At 33.3% G+C, this 16,497-nt stretch overlaps 1 protein-coding gene across 2 annotated transcripts in view; it reads right to left on the reverse strand.

The window, feature by feature from the left end:
• Positions 1–1,001: 1,001 nt before the first annotated feature.
• The window catches only part of Cth (Cystathionine gamma-lyase), a 59,021-nt gene continuing 43,525 nt past the window's right edge, over positions 1,002–16,497 (reverse strand). For both annotated transcript variants that reach the window (XM_089096994.1, XM_089096995.1), the window contains exons 7-10: positions 15,246–15,398; positions 11,923–12,097; positions 5,969–6,121; positions 1,002–1,121 (exon numbers count right to left, since the gene is read on the reverse strand). In XM_089096994.1, coding sequence (XP_088953120.1) covers positions 5,974–6,121; positions 11,923–12,097; positions 15,246–15,398 — 476 coding nt within the window. In that variant the 3' untranslated portion in view covers positions 1,002–1,121; positions 5,969–5,973. The remainder of the gene's footprint in view (positions 1,122–5,968; positions 6,122–11,922; positions 12,098–15,245; positions 15,399–16,497) is intronic.

Consider the following 16,497-nt stretch of genomic DNA (forward strand, 5'->3'; position numbering starts at 1 on the left):
AAAAAGTAAGCAATGCCATAGCGACTAGAGAAGATAGTCTACTTACTATTGCGAAATCTGCAATTCATTTGTATATATTCTAATCAAATTAGCGCTCTATTTCTCTGTTAATTGATTTACATCTAAGTTAATAGCGACAAAGACCACACTGCCTTTCCATCATAAACAAACAAGTAGAACAATAGGCAAATTTTTTATATGAGACAGTAGAAGGCAACTTTAAATGAATATTTCGACCCTATATCCAAGGGCCATCCTCAGCAAAAACAAATGAAGTAAAAAAAAATATAAAAGAAATCATAACGTTGAACTAAAATATTTTTAAAACAGCCCTAGCATCATTACTTCAAGGAAGTTCAACCAGGACTCCTGGTTGAATTGAAAAACGGACTCGCTGTAATTGATATAAGACCTATCCACCTGCATGTTATTTATTCAACAATGCAAACAAAACAAATAGATGGGGTTAACCAAAATTCTTTTCGTTATCACAGGCTTTTTTTTATTATTTTGATATTGACTTAACGAAACTGTTAACAAGACTGGGACCAATTAATTTTACTGACAGGTATTAAAAAATACAAGAAAATACCAACAAATGCTATTAGTTAGTACGAAACAAAGGTAAAAAAGGGTAAAGAATACGGCATTGGACTTTTCAGTTCCTACAGGCGGTGCTGATCTCCGTTTTAGGCTATTCAGCCAGGAACCGCAACGGAGGGTCGGGACCAGCCATCCTGTACTTTTATGCACCCTTCCTGTTTAGCTTCCCCAGATTTCTCCAGGTACCCATTTAGAGCTGGGTCGATTTTGGCTGAGCTTACAGTCACTCCGCTGACCCCTGTTCCAAACCACCAGCAACAACCAGCAACATCAGGAGTCGAGTCCGAGTCCTCGCGGACAAGGAATTTGAAGTCTAGCGTGCTAGACTAAACAGAAAGACGAAATTAATTGATTCTTCTCGTTTAGCCTAGAGATTATAAGAGAATTAATAATAACCATTTTCTTTAACTGTTTAATATTGACTTAACAAAACTGGTATCAATTACTTTTACTTCCAAAGCATAGATGAAGACCACACATAACAAATCCCTTGGGCAATAACTTCAAAGATAATAAATCTGAAAATTAAAAAGAAAGCTATATTAGTAGGTAAAGAAAACAGGATCATCAATGTGAGGAGGGAAAGGGATCTCATGACTCGACCCTAAACTTCAAAAAGCTATAATACACGTGCCCACAAGGAAAATTTCTCCCGAAGAAAAAGACATCTTCCTTCAGTTTTGCCTCTCTCTCAAAAGGATAATCAAATTGACATCTATAAAAATGTCAAAAATTTCATAAAATAAATACCATAAGTTGAAATTAAATTAGCTCTGTCATGAAAAGTTCATGCCAAAAACTTGTCCATTTTTAATTTTAGCCACACAGTTTCCATTTTTATTTAAAACAATCCTGCTTAAACTTTGCACCACAAGAGTTGAAATTATTTACAGCACTAAAATAAAGAAGACTGGAGTGCTCAAGACAAGCGATGACAAAGATACTGCCGACAATCCAGAAGGGGCCCCATTAAATGAGGCCCACGATGTCATTTAATAATATGTACTCGAAATTCATACATTTTCATCTTAATAAAACAGTGGTCATATTAAATTCTTTTAAATAATTATTATTACAATAATTATTCTAAAAAAATTAAGACTTCTTATTGAGTGGATTTTGGGTTATAAGCACATATTTTATAGTTTTTGAAGATTCAAGTACGTCGAAATGTAAAAATCGTATACAAAAATTACATTTACAAAGAGTAACAACAATAAACCTTAAAAGTGCTAACATTCAAGAATTACATGGACAATAATAGGTAAATATAGGAAGATCTGTAAAATATCCAGGTTTAGAAGGGGGTAGGGTATGGGGGAAACGATATGTATCCAATCTTCGTCGGAAAGTTGACTTTTTGAGATAACCATGCATAAATTGTGACCTCTTAAGAATTGAAATTATTTACAGGACTCAAAATAAAGAAGGGCCGTAATGAAAGAAAGTTTGAGATGGCTAGGGCACGTTGTGGGGATGAAGAATGACAGGTTGCCGAAAATTGTCCTTTTCGGCCAACCGTCTAGGGCTAAACGGAAAGCAGGTTGTCCCTTCACCCCTTATGGGGTGGAAAAACGTCATAAAAAAAAAGATTCAAAGGAAATTCGAACTTCCTGGGAGGATGTAAAAAGAGAGGCTTTGAATAGATTGGGGTGGAGGAGGAGCGTGCACAGGTGTGTTGGCCTCAGGCTGATTGGTGCTGCGGTGAGTTGTTAGTAGTAGTAGTAGTAAAATAAAGAAGACAAGGAATGTCAGAGATACTACCCACAGTCCATAGGGGGAAGGGGACCCAAAAGCATTTAAATAGCCCACGATGTGATTCCATTACACGTGCTTGAATTTCACAAATTTTCATCTGAATAAAACATGATCCTATTACATATATTTAAAAATAATTATTGTTTTTATTATTATTATCAAAAGTATCAAAAAAAAAAAAGAGATCGCTAATATCTTTATATGCGTCAAACTAGGCAAGCTAAATGCCGATAATAACCAGAAAAGAACAAAAACAATTAACAAAAGGAAAAAAGGAATTGCAACCAATCAAGTGAAAATCAGTCCCCCTTGTTCAGAAGCCCAGATAGAGATTATACAAATTTATAAGAATAATGGGATTTATGGGGGGGGGGGGGGGTTAAAATAGAAAGGATGCATCTCTAGGAGTTCCAAGTTATAATAAGGAGTTTTTAATATGCTATGCGAAAATAAATTGGACGACAGAAAAGCGGCCCTTGTGTTTCAGGAGTCGTTCTTAAAGAACTGGGACAAAAAGTAAAATATTAAGGGGGGGGGGAGGGGGTAACCTCCTCATATATTGGGAGGAATCTTATAAGTAAAATTTTTTATAGATTTTTGAAGCTTTCGGTACACAAAAAAGTCGAAAATTCTAAGCAAAAACTGGATTAAAAAAAAAAAAAAAAAAAAAAAAAAAAAAAAAAAAAAAAAAAAAAAAAAAAAACTGGATTTAAAAAGAAAAACAACAATAAAAAATAATGAATTATGTGGAAAGTGAAGGAAATTATAGAAAAACCCTTAAAAATACTCATGTTTGTGGAGAGGGAAAAGAAGGAGGGATAGATGTGTGACCTTCACTGGACAACTGGATTCCACTTTTTAGGACAGCCATGCATAAACTTTGCATTCAAACAGTTGAAAGTCATTACAGGACTAGAAATGCTAAAGACAAGCAATGTCAAAGATACTCCCAGTAATCCATTGAGGGCCCTAAAAGCATTTTAATGGTGCCCACGATGCGATTTAATTATATGCACTTGAATTTTCAGAATTTTTCATTGATGTAAATAATAATCGTATTAAATTTTTAAATTTTAAAGTAAAATATCGTTTGTATTATACTATAAAAAAAAATCTCTGACGAATGCCCTAACGAGGATACGCTGGGTACAAAAGGTTAGAACTGTTCCGGTGCTATGAGATGGATTGGGGTTTCTGCTCCGTCAAAAGCTCCAATCAAAGACAAAAAACAACACACAAGAGAGTTTTTTGTCTTTTTCTTTAGATGATTTAACAATATTTTTCTCTCTTTTTTTCTTTTTTTTCCCCGTTGACAAAGGCTCCCGGATGTGGAGTTAAATTACTTTGATTTTTTTTATTAATGAATGTTTTGTTATTTTTTTCGTTCTTTGTCACTGCTTCATTGAAATTAAACCCATTTTTCTATCTTAATTTTTGTAAGAAGTCGTAGCAGTGCTAAAAGGTTTTGAAAATAAGAAGGTCCAGATAGTAGGCAAAATCAGTTTTTTTTAAACATGGTGGTTGTGAAGTTAGGGATAAAAAATGTAGATTATGGATATAATTTTTGAAAAATGGGAAGTACCTAGCGATTTTAGAAAAATTTCAAATAAACCCATCTGAAAGAAAGGTGATAAGAGTGAGTGTGATAACTGCAAAGGCATTATAAGTCTCGTTTATGTAAGAAGCAAATAGATTAGTATGATGATACGTTTTAGGCTTAAAAATGCTGTAGATGAAGTCACAAGAGAAGAACAGTGTGGTTTTAGCAAGCGGAGAGGGTAAGTCGACCAAATTTTCATTCTTAGACTAATAATTGAGAAGTGGCTGAGTCATCAAAAATTTTAGTCTTCCCAATTTTTCGCGAGTTTACTGTTTGACAAACGACAGCCTAAGAATTATACTTAGATAGTCCCTCTGTCTATAAAGTCTATATATAAGTCTATATGAAGCTGAAAATACATAATTAAACTATACATCAATCGCCCCACGGTCAAATACTCTCTACCGGAAAAAAAGAATAATAAGCTTGAAGATAGTGAAGAATGATAATTGAATACCGGGAAGGAGAAGGAAAAAAGGAAAAAAGGGAAATTAGGGTTATGAAGGAAGTTAAGTACTGAGATGAGGAAAATATCGAATTCTGTACAACTCAGAAGTCTCCTTGAAGATCTATAGCTCATCTTTTTATTTCCTTTTTTTAAATTCCATTTTTATTATTTGGATACCAGCATCAAAAATAAGAAACTATAGGTTTGGCTAGAAAGGCGGGCCAAAATTACAGATTGAAAAACAATACCGGAATTATACAGGCAAAGATTCTCTATGCCTAAATAGTAATTTTTAAAGACTTTCCATCTCTCACCACTTTTCTATTGTTATGTAATAATATGTAATATAAAATATCTATTTATAATATTAGTAATATAAATAAAGAATATTAGCAATCTAGTTTTGAGAAAAAAAGGAAAAAGGTGGGAATATTCTTTAATTTTCACATATTCTGAAAACATTTCAAATTTTAATTCTAAACAAAGGCTGAATAGTCACTTATCAATATTTTTTAGTATTTTATTTTTATTTTATAGCTTTCACAAGAGAAAAAAACAACATTAAAAAATTATATTGCTAGATCTATCTTTTGAGTAAACCATTCTGTCTCTTCATCAACTGAACAAATGCTAGCTCATCGACAATAGTGAGCTGAGAATTGTGCTTGAAACATAAAAAATATATATACAAAAATATAAAAATAATTAAATAATAAATACATAATAAATATACTAAAAGTATATAATTCAAGTTCTTCCGTTTCTTCTGAATTCACTACAAGGGTTTATTTTGTCTGAGTTTTGGACTAAATTTTTGAGCATCTTGCTCAAAAAATTCAAATGGAAAACACATTTCTCAGCGAAAACCTCGCACAGGGGGTAACAGAGCTCGTTAAATATAACACCAAATATAAAAAAAGAAAAAAAAGTAAAAAATCAGCAAAAATAAGATAAAAACTATGGCACCAAATAGCTTAAGAAGATGTGACATTTCTTTGGAAACTAAGAAATGTTTTAATTTTTACGAACGAAAAGCGTTGTCAAATTCAAGGTTTTTTGTTACCCCAAAAAGCCCCGGTTTTTCGGGGTTACCATATTTTCAAGGTTAAACGTGACAACAGTGACGAAAAAAAAATTACCTTATAGCTTCATAGTTTTGAAACAACAAAAAGCAAAATCTCATAGGCTCGCGGTTTTCTGTTATACTTAATATGGGTCCAGGGGGGGGGGGGGGTGGGGTACATCAAAATGAAAATATTTTGATTTTGATGGGCTTTGTACTTCAAGGTTTTAATGAAGAAGAACCTTAGAATTTGTGTTTCTCAAAGTTACTACCTTATAGGTAACAAGTTTTGGTCAGACATTCCTTTGGCGTGCGCAAAGTTTTACTTTCACTTATATAGAAATGTTGACCTTCCTCCCCTGGCTTAGGTGGAATTTCCTTCTTTTTAAATTGTCAGTTAAATTGCTATGAATCAGGTGGCCAAAACAGAATGATTCAACCCTCCTCCTGAAAATCTTAGATTCACCACTGATTGTGAAACGCTTAATGGACTCACATTTTTTAGGCAGCAGAGGCTTTAATGGCTACATCCAAATCTGCAATAAGCTCGTCAGCGTCTTCTAGACCAACTGACAAACGGATTAGATTGTCACCAATACCGAGCTGTTGACGCTGAAAGTCAGGAACGGACGCATGCGTCATCAAGGCCCTGGAAAATAACGTTTTCTGGCTCAGTGCACGAATAACCTAACCTGGTGATTTCGGTCTAGAATCGTAGTCTTCCATCCAAAATTAACATAAAGACTGTAATAATAAGCAAGGCCGTACCTAGAGGGGGAGTTAGGGGGATTTGAACACCCCCTCCCCCCGAAATGTTTGTCTGACTCGTAAAAACGTAACAAAAATGGACATAAACAAATTTTGTATGCGTTTTTTAAGTTTTTTTTGTGTGTAATACCTCCCCCCCCCCGAATTTTTTTCGGAGTAAAACCCCCTCCGAAAAAAAATACTGGGTACGGCCTTGCTAATAAAAGATAATAAGAAAAAATAGTTTGCATAGGTGTAATGATTTCTTTTAACATAATTTTCCTGATTTTCTCTTTCATCTCTTATAAGCGTTGAGCTTTGAGCATCAGTGTTTTCCTAATGTAATGTTTTGACGTTAACTTAAAAGTGATTTTACTTTTGAGTTTTCTGCGGAGATATTCAACAGAATTCATGCAGAAATGTAAAACGAATTGGCACTGGCCCAGTTTTGAGCTAAAATTATTATCTAATATAAAAGTATTATTCTAAGTAAATTAAATATAATTATACTAAGTTATACTAAAATACTATGTTAGAAGTTTCATAAAATACATGCTAGCAATCAGGCTCTATCTATAAATTAAGTCTTACAAAGCTTATGCGTGTCATTTTTAAGTTACAAATTCAAAATCCTATTTGCCATCATTTCCTGTGAAAACCTTGTACATCCCAACGGTGAACACCTATTTGGCAAAAGTTCTGGCGATGCTGATAGTGTAGCGCTGCACAGCAAAACAAGAAACACTTGACATTAATTCTAGTTTATATAAATTTGAACCCCATTGAAGAGTTAAAGCCTATTGGAGTCCACCCGGGAACTTTCTGAAAGGAGGCAGATTTTCAATTCTTACTTTATCCCGTCATTTTCTACAAGGACCTGGTGACTTCGAACTGTAAACACTCTCCTGGCAAAAACATTAGCGCCGTCGACAATGCAGCGTTGCAAAGCAAAACAAGCAGGCAGATTTTCAGATTGTCCAATTTCAAAATTCAGTCTGCTCTCACCTTCTATAAAAACCTAGTGACTTCGAACTTTAAACATTCTCTTGCCAAAAATACTAGCGCCGTTGACAGTGCAGCGTTGCAAAACAAGAAGAATTAAAAAATGTCAAAATTAATTTTAGCTTATTCAAAATTTTTATTTCAATTAAAAATCTAAAGCCAATTTAGACCTATTAATATATATTGAATATATTAAAAATTCAATATATGTTTTCATTTTCTATAAAAATCTACTGATTTCGAAATGCAGGCACTCACTTGACAAAAATACTAGCGCCACTGACAGCACGACACTGCTCGGCAAAACAAGAAAAATTCGGAATTAATTTTGAGTTTATTCAACATTTGAATTGTAATGAAAAGTTTGATTGGATTGAACAAAGGATTTCTGAAACAAAACAATTTTCTAAAAAAAACTATTTTTATTGACATAAGACAGCTAAGGATGAAATAGAAGTTGAAAAGGTGAATGAGATTAAATAGAGGTTAGTAAGCAAAGGTTAATTTAAAAAAAGGAAACATTATACCGATTGTTGCCTTTCGGCAAAAACAGTTCTTTCATCTATGGTCCAACAATAAGGCAAAATAAAGAACGAGACAAAAAAACAAAATAAACATAATTCACGTTTTTAATTTAGGCTTTAGTAATAAACTTAGCAACTTCGTGCTAGCAGGCAAACAGGCTGGCATCAGTTTTCAATGGAAGTTGGACAAAAATCAGAAGCGCTTAAGCTGTGTGACCAGGCCTTATCGTCAAAGAATTTGGAGCTTTCTTTTTGCTCCCTTTTAAGTTGTGGTATTAGAAAATTGATCCAGTGCAAGAAAATCAACTTTTGAACCAATACAGATATTTTTCTTAACGCTGATCAATACAACCTGGCGAGCTGATCGAAGCATATGGAATCAGTTTTTCATGCTATGCACCATTTTTAAAATATCGAGGGGTTGATAACTTCGGCATTGCGGTACAGGTTAGGAAAAAAATCTGGCTCAAATTTTACGACAGGGGAGGGACTTGTAAGTAACAATCAGCTGTCAGGCCTAATTCATTTTTACGATGAGGGGTTGGCATTTGTTGCTAGTTGGTGTAACTATTATTAACTTTTCATCCATTTGAGGATGCAAAAATTTGGTTTCCTGTCTGGCACAGAGAGATTTGCAAGTAAGAAAAGGTTGTTAGTGCACGGTCATATTGGTTAAGGGATAAGAAACTCCTACAAATCAGTTTGCATTTCATTTTATCAAAGAACTGGGAAAACAGAATTCAAAGACGAACGAAGGACTTTAATTAAGAATCGCTTGTTGGACCACAGACGGCTTCAGGGATGAGGGGTTATGTATAACTACTGACTGTTATATCTTTCTTTTATTTTTAGCAAAGTCTATCTATAGTTGCATGATTATGAAAAGTGATGGATAGCTTTATAGTATCAACAAGGTTCAATAAGTTTATGCTGCATGTTTCTAGCCTCTTCATGAGATTTATCATTTAAAAGCTTTTAAAACAGGTGCACATTGAAGGAAAGAATTCGGACTAAAAGTCTGAGGCATTTTGAAGACTTGAAAGTAACATTCGTTTGTTAGACCATTATCATCTTTATCAATAAGGAGCTTACACAGTTAGTAGACCTATTATTGGTTCCTGATATGCATTTTAGGCTAAAGACAGATAATTTGTCTACATTTCTTTTGTTTATGATGCATTTGAAGGTAAGAAAATTTGTCCCCATTTGGTGATGAAGTGATTGCAAATAAAAATGCATCAGAATGACGTAGGTTTGCAAACTATTTTAGTAAAGAGCAGTTGCAACAATATCAATCTGATATTCTATAAGATGATATTGTAAGTCTTAATCCGTAAAGACTTCAAAGATTAAAAAGGATAAGTTTTGACTAAGAATAAGGCCAATATTTTTTCTTTACATCCCTTTTTACACAATGGTCAGCTTCAGCAATGCGGGGTTGACATCTTTTACTAGTGGGTGCACCAATTATTGGCTTCCGAGACATTTGAGGATACAAAAAAATTCGGTTCCAAGGCTACTACGGAAAGGGACTTGCAAGTAAGAATAGTTGTTAGGGGACGTTCATCTTCAAGGATGAGGCGTTAGAAACTTGTTCAAATTAGTTTACTCTTTTTTAGTCTCCTGCCCGGATTTGGCCAAGGCGGGGAAAGTTTGAGGGGGTAAAACTATACCCACTCTAGTGAAAACTGATGCCAAGGAGTAAGATACTTGTGCCCATTTACCTGCATTTTATTTAGTTCCAGTAGACTTAAGGGTATATTACATATATATATTTAAGGTTCAATTGGTTGTAAAATAAATAAAATACTTTTAAATCCCTTACTTGAGTTTCTGACCATAGTGTTGCCTCCAAAACATTTTGTGATGCTGCAACACTATGTTGCATAGGCAATGTAAATCCAGTCAATAATAACTAATAGTGTTTATAATTAATAATAATAATTATTAACAACAACGAACTTGACTGTTCTCTCGCATTAGTTTCCTATACTCCTTAGTTTCGGCCTAAGATCGAACTAATGTTTCCTTTTAATGTCGGTAGAGTCGACTGAAAAATCTGTAGAATCAAGTAGATTAGTACGGGCTCTTTTCTAAAGAGTTCTGTTCTTTAGTCACCACCGACTTTGGCGACAACCGCTACACCCTCTTAGACATTCAAATGGAGCCCGTTTTTTAGGATTTTTAGAGTCACAACGTCATGCAATAATCAAAACAAGTTTAGTATGAAAGTGTATTAGTCCAAGTAACACAATCTGATAGCAAAACTATCCTATTCCGTAATATACTATATCCTGGAGATCATTTGCCAATTATCATCTACCTTCGTCAATTCGTATATTATTTCGTATAGTTCGTACTACCTTCAAAAGTCCACACTACCTTCGTATATTATTTAAATCTGCTTGTAGGTTTTTTTTAAAGTGGAGTCTTGGTCTTGGCCCATATGTTTATTTTTGTCCGTAAGTTTTTGCCACTTTTTTCGTTATGTATTGATTTTTTTTTCACATTTTTAATTTTTCTGCATTGATTAAGCCCCCTACAAGATCAGCTTTTGGGGTTGCAATATCCGTCGTATTTGTATTCTTTTTCGTTTTACTCTTTCATTTTTTGTTGTAAATTGTTACATTAGAGTTAGATTTCATAGTATTAAATAAATGAAATGAATGAAAGAAAAAACATTCATAAGTGTTTGTACTAAACTGTTGTTTAGGTAACAGAAAATTCATTTTTATCACAATTGACAAGTTTACACTTTTTCTGACAGAGAAATTATTTTACGAGCAAAGTTATCCTATCCCGCTTATTTGTCTTCACTATGATGAACGGCCAACGAAAAATTAAACTGACACAATATTATTAATATATTGTATTTCTATCTGCGCTTCTCAATGGTTGATTTTAGCAGTCTTTGATTCTCAATGTTTTTTTTCGATTGGAAATTAATCTATTGTTTTTCTACCAGCGCTTCTCATTGGTTGATTTTAACAGTCTTTGATTCTCAATGTTTTTTTTCGATTGGAAATTAATCTATTGTTTTTCTACCAGCGCTTCTCATTGGTTGATTTTAACAGTCTTTGATTCTCACTCACACCGCAGTCTAAACTGAGCAGATTTATCGTGGCTTTCGGTATCCAACCAATTTAATTTTAGACCCTTTAAAGAGATACGAAATTTTAGGAACGTCTACTAAAATAATAATTCGACTGATAAAAAAAAAACTAGATCATGTTAATATTGCACTTGAAATTAGTTTTTCACTTTCCTTCTTTTCTCTACATTTCATTTTTATTCTTTAATCCACATTCATAGCATTCCAATTTTGATTCGATTTTCAGTGATTATTATGAGAAGATAACATATTCTAAGAAACTATTTAATAGCAACTAGTGACAATTCTCCAAGAGTTTTGAATTCTCCAAGACTTCCAACAAGACTAAGAGCTTTAAAAATAAAGATACTCCCTCATGGGCTCAGCCTTGCCACTGGGAATGTGAGCATGTTTCTTACGTGGATTCGACTTAGTATATTCTGACTTTGATTTATCGTTATAAAGAGTTATAAAAAGTATAAGAGAACAAGAGAGTATAAAGAGTATAAGAGAATAAGAGAGCATAAAGAGTATAAGAGAATAAAAGAGTATAAGAGAAAGCATAAAAGAGTATAAGAGTAAAAAGTATAAAGAGAGAAAGTATAGAAAAAAAGTAAAAAAAGAAAGTAAAAATTTTAACAGTCTTTGTAAAGTAATTTTAAGAAAGTAAAGTAAAAATTTAAGTAAAGTAAAAAAGTAAAGTAAAGAAAGTAAAGCAAAAAAAGCAAAGTAAAGTTGAAGTAAAGTAAAAAGTAAAGAAAGTAAAAATTTCATTTTTATACTTAGTTTATATTCATAGCATTCGACTTTTAATTCAGTCTTCAGGGATTTTCGTGAGAAGCACCTATTAAGAAGTAACTAACAGAAATTCCGGAAGACGATTCCGGAAGACAGAAAACGATTCCTTTAAGATTTCCAACACGACTGGAGAGTTTCAAACCCGAAAAGTCTTAAAATTATGCACACTCCTTCCTAATACAGTTAGGAATGTGTATATAGCAATACAATATAGCAATTTCGGATTAAGATCTCTTGTGATAATTATGTAAAGGCAACGTATCTAAAGAAACTACTGAAAACACTAACGGCAATTCCGCAAGACTTTCAAATCCTCCCAGGCTTTCAGCAAGACTGAAGACTTTCAAGGCCTTAAAAAACTTTTTGGATTCCATGAGTCCTCCCTTAATATAGAAGCTCATCATACCACTGCTACCATGGCACTGTTTCTTCGCTAATTCATGCTGAGGATGAGAGGGTAGACCTGGAAACAAACAGTAAATCTAGTTTTACTTACTAGTAGCCGATGAAATTTCATTAACTGATTTATTACCTGATCTCAATAATTACGTTGAAAGCGACTATTGAAACAGTTCTAACAATTAGATCTTCTGAATTTAAGCTTAAGTACAAGGCCGTATCCGGGAGGGGGGTACCGGGTTTGAAGCCCTTGCTTAAGTTATCCTCTTTTTTATAATAAAAAAACACAGAAAGCGACTAAATATTAAACTAAAGAAAACTTAAGGAACAAAGAAAACAGAGATTTACGAACAGAGCCCAAACAAATGACGCACTTTTAAGATTACAAGGATTTACTGAATAGCACATTTTCTTTTTTTCTCTCGCTTATTAACAAAATATAACAAAATTAATCGCTTATTAACAAAATATTAACAAATATTAATATTAACAAAATATTAACAAAATCGCTTATTAACAAAATATGCACGAGAAAAAAAATACACACACAAGAGAATGAAACGTGACAACACTCTCTTGCAACCAATTCCAAAATAAAACATATAAGCATCTTAAAAATAATTTTTTAAACTCAATTATAAGAGTCATAATAAATATGCAACAAATGGTAATATAATGGTAATAAATGGTAACAAAAGCTATACGAGACAAATGGTAACGTCTGACTGTAGGCACTTCAGTTCAAAGTCAACTTTTTCGCTAATCAACAAAATCAAACTTTATTCCGCTGTCCGTTAATTAGCTGCATATTAGCCGCTGTTACCTGCACTTTATTATTCCGAGGATACGTGGCTTCACAATGGCTGATGTTTACAGCAATTTATAGTGTATTATAGCCATTATAGCGTAGTAGAGTTGATCCCAACTGATTTTAAAAATTAAACAGAGAAGAAGCTTCCAAATTATTCAGCTTTTTTTTCATTATTAAATTAAAAAAAAACAGTTTTTTTAACTGAAAGTAAGGAACGACGTTAAAACTTAAAACGAACAGAAATTATTCCTTATATGAAAATGGCTGTCCCCTCCTCAACGCCTCGCTCTTTACGCTAAAGTTTTTATTGTTTACAAAATAGAGTTGTGAGAAAGTCAAACTTTAGCGTAAAGAGCGAGGCGTTGAGGAGGGGACAGCCCGTTTCATATAAGGAATAATTTCTGTTCGTTTTAAGTTTTAACGTCGTTCCTTACTTTCAGTTAAAAAAAACTTGTTTTTCTTTTAATTTAATTTTTGGACGTTTTTGAATAAATGCAGGTTTTGATCTTGTCTCACCGTACATGAATAATTAAACAAAATTTGCATATTAATTTACTTTTATTTGGTTAAATGGCTTTCTCGAAACTTTTTTAATTTTATTTACGAGCGTTTTTATTAGTAATAAATATTCGTAACTTACGAATCAACTTACGTAATGGACTTCTATATTCATATATTTTCAATACGTATATTAGGGGGTTCGCCGCCTAGTCAATACCTTGCTCTTTAAGTTAAAGTTTGAATTTTGTTCCAATTCTTTAAAACTGACCGCTTAATCACAAAGGCCGTTAATTAGAATTAATAGCTCTTATGAAAGTACTAAAAAATCTTTGGCTTGAAGAGCGAAGTATTGACTAGGGGGTGAACCCAATCATATATGTAATATTTTCTGTTAGTTTTAAGTTTTGATGTTGCTGCTGTTGCAGTTGAAAAACTTTTTTTTTTATATTTATTTTCTGATCTTTTTTTTAAATAATGCTGGGAAGTCCGGCGTCCCCTTCATAGAAATGTCCCTTCCCCCATGAAAAATTTCTTCATGGAAAGATCCTCTCACATAATCCCCGAGCCCCCCCCCCCACTACCAGAAAAAATCTTCCCTGAAAACGTCTGTATACTTCCCAATAACCAATACTATATGTTAACATTGGGTAAAGTTCATAACTTTCAGCCCTACCCCCGAGAACTTCGGGGGATTAAATCATCCTAAAAGACATACTTATAATATTTTCGAACATGATGAACAAAATGGCTATCTCAAAATTTTGATCGGGTGACTTTGGGAAAAAAATGAGCGTGGGATGGGGCCTAGTTGCCCTCCATTTTTTTGGTCACTTAAAAAGAACACTAGAACTTTTAATTTCCATTCCAATGAGCCCTGCTACGATATTCTAGGACCACTGGGTCGATACGACCACCCCTGGGGAAAAGAAAAAAAAATACAAATAAACACGCATCCGTGATCTTTCTTCTGGCAAAAAATGGAAAATTCCACATTTTTGTAGATAGGAGCTTGAAACCTCTACAGTGGGGTTCTCTGATACGCTGAATATGATGGTGTGATTTTCATTAAGGTTCTATAACTTTTAGGGGGTCTTTCCCCCTTTTTTCGAAAATAAGCCAAATTTTCTCAGGCGCGTAACTCTTGATGGGTATGACTAAACTTGATGAAACTTATATATTTGAAATCAGCATTAAAATCTGATTCTTTTGATGTATCTACTTGTATCAAAATACCGTTTTTTAGACTTTCGGTTACCAATGAGCCGGGTCGCTCATTACTTACAGTTCGTTACCACGAACTGTTTGATTACTGTCATTATAGTCAATTCTCCTTTCAAACAATCAAATAACTTATAAGATACGTAATTTAGCCGTGCATTATATTTGTTAAAAATCGAGTTCAGACCAACCGTTCAAAGAGTTAACAATTTTCTATGATTTATTTTACTTTAAAAAGACTTCCAAATTTTAGACGATATTCTCAAATATTGCAACTACAAAATACGACAAAAAGTCCAGACTTGGCTACATACAAATCACCAAATTTTTACTGCCTTCCTCCGTTCGCTTGGGCCTTTGATCCTTACAGGTACATTCACGTCGCTCTACCTCCCACCACTCGCAAAGATCAACAATTTTAGTGTTCAGCCCATGGACGCTTATTATCATGACATCACACGGTCCAATTACTCCACAAAATATTCGTTGATGACATTTCGACATTAATATGTTGAAAGCCTTTTTGTTTTAATTTACGGACAGAAACAAACTTTCTCATGAAGTCTTAAATAGTAAAATTAAATCTCACTTTTAATACTTTTTTAAATTTACTAGCCTATGTAAATAACTGGTTACAAAACATTCGTAGCTTATTAACTAAAGAAGAGGCATAAATACTTACCTGGGAAGATGACTTTTTCAACTAGTGGGTGACTTTCTAAGAACTTTGCCACTTTTATACCATTTTCCATGTGCTGACGCATGCGCAAATGTAAAGTTTTCAAGCTACGATTGACTAGATAGCAATCAAAGGGAGAAGGTACAGCACCAATCGCTAGTAAAAAGAGAAACAAATTTTTAATATTCACTTAAAATACAGTGAGGTATACAATCACATTCCAGAAAAAACTTTTGTTTTTGTAAATCACCATGGACTTAAAAATCACAATATTTTTGGACTCATGGACCCATCTTTGGTATATTCATGCCTAAAACAGTGACTTTCAGAGATTTCTCTAAGTGGTTTCAAAATTATGAAGTTTTTATGGCGGCATCACGCTTTCGTCAGAGTTTTATACTTTAGATTATGAATAAGCTGGTCGGAAATATACAGCTCAGTATTTTTAGTAGAATTTAAATTATTTAATTATTATTAACTATCTTAATTTGATTGTTTTAATTATTATTATTTAAATATTTTTTAATTATTAATTAATTATTTTCATTTATTAACTGCCTCCTCTGCTTTATTAAATTTTAAAAATAAAAATGATTATAACTATTAGATTATTTGCTTGAAATTTTGCGCCCCCTAAAATTTCTCCGCCCGGGGCAAGTGCCCCCCTTTCCCTCCTTTAAAACTGCTCTGCCTTCAAACAGAGACTACATCTCCTTAAGCTGTTCAGTGCCATATTTCTTTAGCCCATTTTTTGCTGACTTTTCACCCACTCTTCTTATTTTTAAATTTGGCGCCTGCCACTACCGAAAATTGGATAACTGCATGAACAAGTCTTTTTCATTAAAAGTTGAGTTTCCAATTTTTTCTATTTGATTAAAGATATGCATGGTTATGTAAGCTTCCGCTAATCAATTTAACATCATCGTACTGAAACCTAGGCTTTTGGGTGAAATTTCCCCATTACATCATTTTAATGTCACAAAAGTATTTTTTTGGGCAAGTGTTATGTTGACCTATGAAAATAAATAAATACAACTAATTTTTTAAGTTTAATAACGCTGTGGCTCCAAAAAAGTTCAACATTAACAATCTGTTGATTCCCAAAGGCAACTTCAAAGGAAAGCAACCTTTTACATACATTCTAAGACCTCACTGGCTACACATGACCTATGAAACAAAGAAAAGAAAATATAATATATAAAAAAAAAATATCAAAAAGCTGAGAAAAACGAGGGTAGTGTCAGCTAGTGGTCTC

The sequence above is a fragment of the Artemia sp. Qi Xiang Cuo genome, chromosome 11, assembly GCF_049724085.1.
Source record: "Artemia sp. Qi Xiang Cuo chromosome 11, ASM4972408v1, whole genome shotgun sequence".
NCBI lineage: Eukaryota > Metazoa > Arthropoda > Branchiopoda > Anostraca > Artemiidae > Artemia > Artemia sp. Qi Xiang Cuo.